Raw genomic sequence first — 7564 nt, 5'->3', positions numbered from 1 at the left:
CAGGTCCCTTCCGACCCTAGAAACTATGAAACTATGGCTCGCTGATCCTAGGTCCTCCTCATCCTCTGCTTCCCCATCTCCCGATGAACCTAGTTTAAAGCCCTTCAGAGGAGATCAGCCAAGCTGGCAGAGAACACTTTTACCTTTACAAGAGGGATTAAGAACATCTCGTCCCAGGAGGCCTCTCTCATAGAAGTGCAGATCGTGGTTGTAGAAGCCAAAACCTGCATGATGGCACCAACTCCAGAGCTGCAGGTTGACTTACCTGGTGCAAGTGTCCTGATGCTGACGGCGACTGCTGACTAGAAGAATGGATGAGAAGACCGCTTCGACTTCCTAAGCCTGGCCCACAGAGCTCTGTAGTGTGCTCTGTAGTGTGCTCTCGACTTCCTAAGCCTGGCCCACAGAGCTCTGTAGTCACTCATGACGTGGTCCATACTACTCCTGGCCGCATCACTTGTGCCCACATGGATGAGGACCATGCGATAGTAATCAGAGGCCCGGATGAGGCTGGGAATTCTCGCAGTGCTGTCCCGGATCCTGGCTCTGGGTAGGCAGCAAACCTCCCATGCCACACTCAACAGTCAGCACTCATTCCCAGCTTCTCAGAGCACAGCCCCCACCAAACAAACAAACAAACAGTCAGCTAAACCAAAGGTGCAGGCAGCAACTAAGCAAATGCAGGGAGTATTATGTATCCATTAAGGCAGCTCTCTGAAAGGCTGTATAGATAGAGAACCTACAGACTGACTTTGTTAAAACATCTTTTGAGGCTTGATTACCAGCATGCTTAAAATAGCAACAGAATGTTGGATTGCACATTTTATTTGATCTTTACAGAATATACTCCCCACATTTTAGTCCATTCTCCAGTCATTTCTTGTTAAGACAGACCAGTATTCCAAAGTGATGGAAATGTTTAAGTCACTGCTAAGCAAAAGCAACTCTTAAAACATTTTAAAGCTAGTATTTGTGCACAGCTGGTTATTGAGCGTCAGGCTGGGTATAACCAGTGCAAATGTGTTAGCTCTAGATATATTAATTTTACAGGAATCTAGATTTAAGTTAAATGAAATTAGGGTCATCACAAGAGACACTCAGAGCTTTTTAGTAGAAAAATTAACTTAAAAAACACTAATTAATTTGTATTGTAGCAGTCTCCAGGGATTCTATCCCAAGCCAGGGCTCTACTATGCTAGGTTCTATATAAGCCTGCCACAGATGGATAACATTTTATAACTTTAGAGAGGAAAAAAGGCATAATTTGGTTGGTCTTTAACCTGTGGCAGAGCTCTGCTATCTCCCTTGACACTCCCTTGCTGACCTCGGGATTACTGTTCTTAGACGGCAAACTTAAAAAAAAACAAACCAACAACCTGATGTGAACTGGAATTTAGGGAACATGAAATCATCTAGAATGGATTGTGGTGCGTATGGCCTCTGAGAGCTACCTGGAATTAAACTGGGTCTCCGATTTCTTATCCCATTACCTGGGTTAGTTTTTCAGACTCCTTTGTTCCTATGAGTTCTTTGTTTCTCCCAACCACTCCTCTTCCCTGTCCCTCCTCCCTTTTGCCTTTTATATTCAAAACTGTCTTATACACTGCTCCCCGCATGCCAATTCACAGCATCTGATGAAGTGAGCTCTAGCCCACGAAAGCTTGTGTTACAAGTTGCAAAAATCTACCCTGCCTTCTACCAATGTCTAGTAAGATCAAAGCTGTTTCTAATTATAAAAAGGTTTCAACTATTTTTATTAGGCATTGAGCTCAGCACTGAAAATGAATCAAGAACAAACAGCTACTTTGGAACATAGAATGATTAATACTTCAGTAAGATCTAAATTGATGCTTCATTTTCAATAGTTTATTGGTAGTCAGGAGATATTCTCAGAGCTCAGAGGGAACAGATTTCTCTGGATGCAAAATGATACAAGTTATTCAAAGGGAAGATTGAAATTTGATATACAAGAGGGATAAATCTGTATGAATAAATACTAAACAGGTCCATTACATGCGTCAGGCTGTGGGGCAGACTGTTCCATTCGTAACGTATAGTAAACTTAGCTGAGAACATATAGATGTTTTGCACAGGTCAACAGTATAGGGAAGACAAAAAAAAAAAAAAAAAAAATCAGGTCTTGGTCAGGAGTAACGCAAGATTTGCTGGACCTTTGGTTCATGTAATCCAGATGTTTACGTTGCATTGTTACAATAAAGAAAAGTGTATGGAAATAAATCCACTGGTAACAAGAACATGCATAGTAAGGCATACTGATAAGCATATGCTCTTTACTGCCAGTCTGGATTGAAGTTATAAACATCTGTAGCCTGTTGGAACATATTACTTAACCTCTCAGATCAGAGAGAGACATGTAAGAAAGTATGAAACCTATGCTAGAGTTCTAAAATTTCATTTGCAAAAGTTATGTTCCCTTTTTGGTTTCCTGAAATCTGACAGGGTTATTAGGTTTCAGCAAAGCATGAATATTGTTCAATAACATGTTTTATGAAGAACTATTCTATCCATTTCAAATGGAAAAAGTCCTAACAAAGTCATATATATTTACTGCCCAGTGAGCACAAGTCAGTGAATTTAAATAAAAAGGGACAGCCATAAGATGTATGATAACTTTCAGGAAATGTGTCTTAAGACTTTATTACAAATGAAGTCTCCTGTCTTCAGGAGTCAAATGAAGTTGACTCCTGTCAACTTTTTATTTGACAGGAGTCAAGCAAAGTAAATTGTGCAGCTTTTTTTTAAACTAAGAAACTCATGAAACAATCAAGTTATCGGAGGCATTTGCAAACCACTTCAGTTTACAAGTTCCAGGCTGAGTAATCATCTGTGAAACCAAGCAATAACAATAAGAACCACCATCTTTTCTATAAAGTATTTCTTTATTTAAGTTAAACAATTTTCAAGGATGGTTTCCATCTATAAAATGAACAAAGTACAAGCTCTGTACAGCAGATTCTTTAAACGAACTCAAAAGACAATTTTCAAAATATGTTTTTTTGGGTGGTGGGTTAGGTAGGGGCGGGGAGGTGGAAAGAAAACCAGCAAAACAAACTTGCATGTACCATAATTTTTTGCTTTTAAGACTAAGGGGAAAAGTTCTCAGAAGACCCCCACTACAATTTGCTTCAAGGGCTCTTAATTTTTTTCTTAAAAATGGGCTGAATCCTGATGCTTTAAAAAATTAAAAATCACAGTAAATGACTTTGGCACAGTGTCATGTAAACATATCTAATAAAAGGATACCACTTCAGTTCTGCTCCCAAGGAACAGCAATGTGTTTTACACTATACAGCTCCTACATTAAGGCCCACGCATACAGCATCCACAGGGGTTTAGAGATATATTCCTGTCTTACAATAGGTAGGCTGACATTCAAAACCCAGGGGAAGAAGGGAACAAAAATTAAGACTTTTTGCTTGCAAAAAAACCCTGATTGGATAGGAGCTAAGAGTGAGGTCCATGCTCTTCTATGTTTCAATACTGATTTCAATTAGCAGCTGCTTATCTGTTTAGTCACTGTAAGGACAATAGGAATTTAGTGTACGTTCCTTTTAAATTCTCTTTTCAGAATAGGTAAACTTTAACCAATTTGCTGCTGAAGCCATCATCCAAGAATTCAGCATTTATTTTCAAGAGGACTAAAAACTTCCATTATGCACTACTTTTCTGAATCGTTGAATCCCATACTTGAAGACCATTCCTCAGCAAATTCGAAGCTACTATGTAGGGGAAGGAAGGAATTCTGGAGATCAGTTTATCATACACTGTAGAGACTAGTTTATCCACTGTAGACTGGAGACTAGTTTATCCACTGTATACCATCTTTAAACAGGCAAATCCCATGATTTTAATGGAAGGAAGATATGCAGCTAGGTAAGGAAAAGGAAGATGTCCGTTGCATTGGCAGGAAAGTTGGATAGAGGACAGAAGTGCTTCAGATTCAATCCCTTCCTTCACTGTTGCCAATGCATCCAAAAGGAAGCCTTTGTGAATCCCATAAATGCATACCATTTTAACTGCAGCTGGCATGTCAGACATTTCTTGGCCTGCTATTTTAATGTCTGGCACTCAGAAGTAAAAGCCATTTTGCATGGAAGAGTTCCATTAATTGTATAAATGCAGCCAAAGGAAACTGCAGCTCTTGAAATACTCTTTCAGAAACTGAAAAAGGAGAAAAAGCCACTGTACAGTGTAGTAAAGTATTTCTTCAGCTTTCTTCTTTATAAGTCAACCCACAGTCTGTCTGAGATCCATCATATTACCAAAGTCATTTATGTACTTGGCATCTTCAGTAATTTGTGATACTTACTAGTGCTGCCACTGATTCTGTATTTTTCCTTTTAGTTTTAAAAGCTCATTGAAGCAACTCTTGTTTTAACAAAGTATATAGTCTATGCATACATAAGAATAAGAGAGACCGAAGTCAGTGTCAACTCAGCTTTAACAGTATTATTTCAATATAAAAAATGACATCAGTTGCACTGAAGCTGTAAAATGTATTTTTTCTAAGGTTAGAAATATCATTTAGGATTGGCTGATACCCAAACTAGTTCCCAGAGCCACGCCTGGATCCATCTGAAACCCTGTTCTGAGAAAAAATTAAAAACAAAAAACAAAAAACACAACCCATGCAGGTTTATAAATTAAGCAAGTGCAATTCAGAGATTTTGTAGCTGCTCATCCTTGCAAATTAATACCATGATCTTGTGCTATCTGTTGAGACTGACATTGCTGTTCCATCTTACCTTTAAAATTCAAAAGGGAGTTTAAGACAAAGAAATTAAGCTGATTAAGGCCCAACAGAAAGCTGTGCTGAACCTCCATGGCTGCACCTGTGAAAGAGCTGCACCATGTACACACTGTTTGTAATAAAAGAAAAGAGTATTTTAAAAATTAAGAACTACAGAAATGTTCAAAACAAAATATCAAGTACCAGTTTTCTTATACCCCAAGCAATCGTGCTGAATTCTCAAACTGGAAGAGAGAATCCAAGCAAGGGCCTGTGCAGACACATTCATTTGTCCTGCCATTTCCTCCTCTTCCTCCTCCTCCTGAGTTCCATAATCTTCAGTGAGGGTGAAGCACTATGAAATAGATCCAGTTTGCAAAACAAAAGTATCCAGTGTTTGCATGGACATTACGCTCAGCAGCACAAAATCTGCATCTACACAGAGTTCTGCTCTTTCATAGCATCTCAATCCAATTTCCAATTACCAATGTATGTTAACTGGCTTTGTTGATAGTTATAGGATGATGAAAATAGATATAAACAATTGGGAACGAACATATATATTTTGAGTCCATCATAGAAAAGTTCATATTCAAATATACCAAGTACACATGGAAAAAACCTTCAAAATGACACTTCAGTTTCTGGAAACCACAAATGATTTCTATGTAAATGGAGATTTCAAATGATCTTCTCCTAGCATTTTGCCCCACACCCTCCCCGCACCCAGCTTCCCTCCCTCCCTTTGTATTGAGATCCATTTTCTACTGTACATCAATTGTTCCTTGGGATGTTAATCATCTGCTGTGCAAGTAGTAAGCTGATGTCAGAAAGGAACTGGTAAATCTTCACACAACAAAGGAACTGTGCTGCAGTTGTGTTCAGTGAGAATTGCAGTGTTCCAAGTCCCCTTGGTTCCCTTGTGTTTGCTTTAGTTCTCTCCTACTTTCAGACAAAGATGGAATACTGAGGTATATAAGTTCCGTGGAAAGTTTAAGAAATATATCAGTAATGTAATCAAAACTTTGCCCAATGTCTAGGAAGTGAAATGGCATTTTGCATGTGAGCCCTTCTACTGCTGCAAATTAAGTGTAAACTTCCACTGCTGTGATAGAGAAGGGCTGCAAACCTCAACAGTAAGCCCACCATTTTTGGCATTTCGGCTGTCTAAACACAGGTTGCTGCCAACGTGCCTCAGTTTAGAGTTGCTTTCAATTTGCTCCCATTTCTGAAAGAGAAAATAAAGTTACTGAGCTATAAAAAACTGTGGGTAAAACAGCATTTCAGGTCCTGTCTTTTGAGTTCTCCATCCTCAAACATTCTTTAGCTTAGATTTGTCATAGCTTCAAATCCTGAAACAGCTGTTTCTTTTTCAAGGCCTGTCCAAACTATCCCCAAGGAATAGCAATACCCCCAGCTGATACTCTGTATAGAGGAAGTTATATCAAATCATTTTCTCCAGCTCTCCTCTTTAATGCACACAATCCCACTGCATACCAGACTTTGAGGTCTACAAAATCTGTGCTTGGTGAACCAAAACTATCAGAAATAGTATTGGCTTTACAATAAAAAACCCAAGATGTGATCAGCAAGACCTTTCACAAATTGCAGAAACCATGGCCACAGGTCAAAAATTATGGGAGGTGTCCAAGTAATTTGTTGCAGTCAGAAACAGTGCTGTGGGTACCAGGGTCATTGCCATCTGATCTAAGAGAGAATTTTTTTTTTTTTTTTTTTTAATCTTGGATGGATTTGGAATGGGACTGAGAACAAAGGACTTGTGTTGTTTATGGCTCTTAGCAGATTCCTGGCTGTGGCCCTGGATGTCATTTCCCTTGACTGGCTCCCCTTTGTGAAAAATAGGAAAGATACCTGCCCTTCCTCAGGGAGCACAAGTTACAAGGATAATGTCACATTAATATTAACGGGAATGCCTATAAAACTCTCAGGCTAAGTCCCCATGTCCCAAGCTGAAGAACTAATCTTAGCCAAGTTTCCTTAAATTCCAGCAACTGTGCACAGAGTCAGGCACAGGCAGCTGGTTTTCACTTCTGCATGGGAAGAGTGGGAGGGTGTAGGAGATAAGCAAGGGAAGATAGAATTGAAGTTCTCTCCAACACTATTTGTAAAACAGATCTATAGAGTTTATTAATTAGGCTTTGCCCAGTCTTGCTAAATGGTGTATTTACTTGCATATAAGTAGGCTCCCCAATAATTAGATTCTATATATGGCAAATTTATGAATTTGTTATAATTTTCCAGATATAGAATCTAATTATTGGAGGTCTGCCTTGAATTCATCCAAGTGTGTTAAGTGCTTACTGCTTTTAAACAGCTTCATAGCTTCTTTCCAGTACTGGACACGTGTTGGTTTTGGCAGCAGTTAATGATAAACAATATATTTAATGAGGTTTCCTTGTATGCGAACACAGGACAAGGGAACTTTTCCCCACCAATGCCAATTGGGGAAAAACCAGCAAACCTTCTCTTATATTTGAGTAAATACAGTAGTAGTTCACAAAGTAACCTTCCACCTATGAATTATTTACTAAGTGACTTCTTTCGCAGAGTTCCTGCACTGTTAGCACAAAAGCAAAATTGACAGGGGAGAAAAATAACTATGACTTTACAGAACTAGCCTGTTACACAGCTGGATTAAAGGGATTTGCTGCTGGAGATAACTCTGCAAGTATTAATTGACTTGAGCATGACAAATTGAGGATTAAACAGCTGTTGCATTAATAATACAGTTTGTTTAGTGAGTTGCTGTTAGGGACTGCAATCCTTGCTCATTCCTTTGCACTTTGCCTTCTC

At 39.0% G+C, this 7564-nt stretch overlaps 1 protein-coding gene across 1 annotated transcript in view; it reads right to left on the bottom strand.

Moving 5' to 3' along the window:
* Positions 1-2881: 2881 nt before the first annotated feature.
* GALNT2 (polypeptide N-acetylgalactosaminyltransferase 2) overlaps positions 2882-7564 on the bottom strand; it is a 204983-nt gene continuing 200300 nt past the window's right edge. Inside the window, exon 16 of the mRNA XM_019527116.1 lies at positions 2882-5978. Within this exon, the coding sequence (XP_019382661.1) occupies positions 5823-5978 (156 nt within the window). The 3' untranslated portion in view covers positions 2882-5822. The remainder of the gene's footprint in view (positions 5979-7564) is intronic.

Source organism: Gavialis gangeticus, unplaced genomic scaffold (assembly GCF_001723915.1).
Source record: "Gavialis gangeticus isolate Ggan-Ray unplaced genomic scaffold, GavGan_comp1, whole genome shotgun sequence".
Taxonomy (NCBI): domain Eukaryota; kingdom Metazoa; phylum Chordata; order Crocodylia; family Gavialidae; genus Gavialis; species Gavialis gangeticus.
Note: the sequence above shows the minus strand (reverse complement) of the source record. Positions and strands in the feature narration are given on the sequence as shown.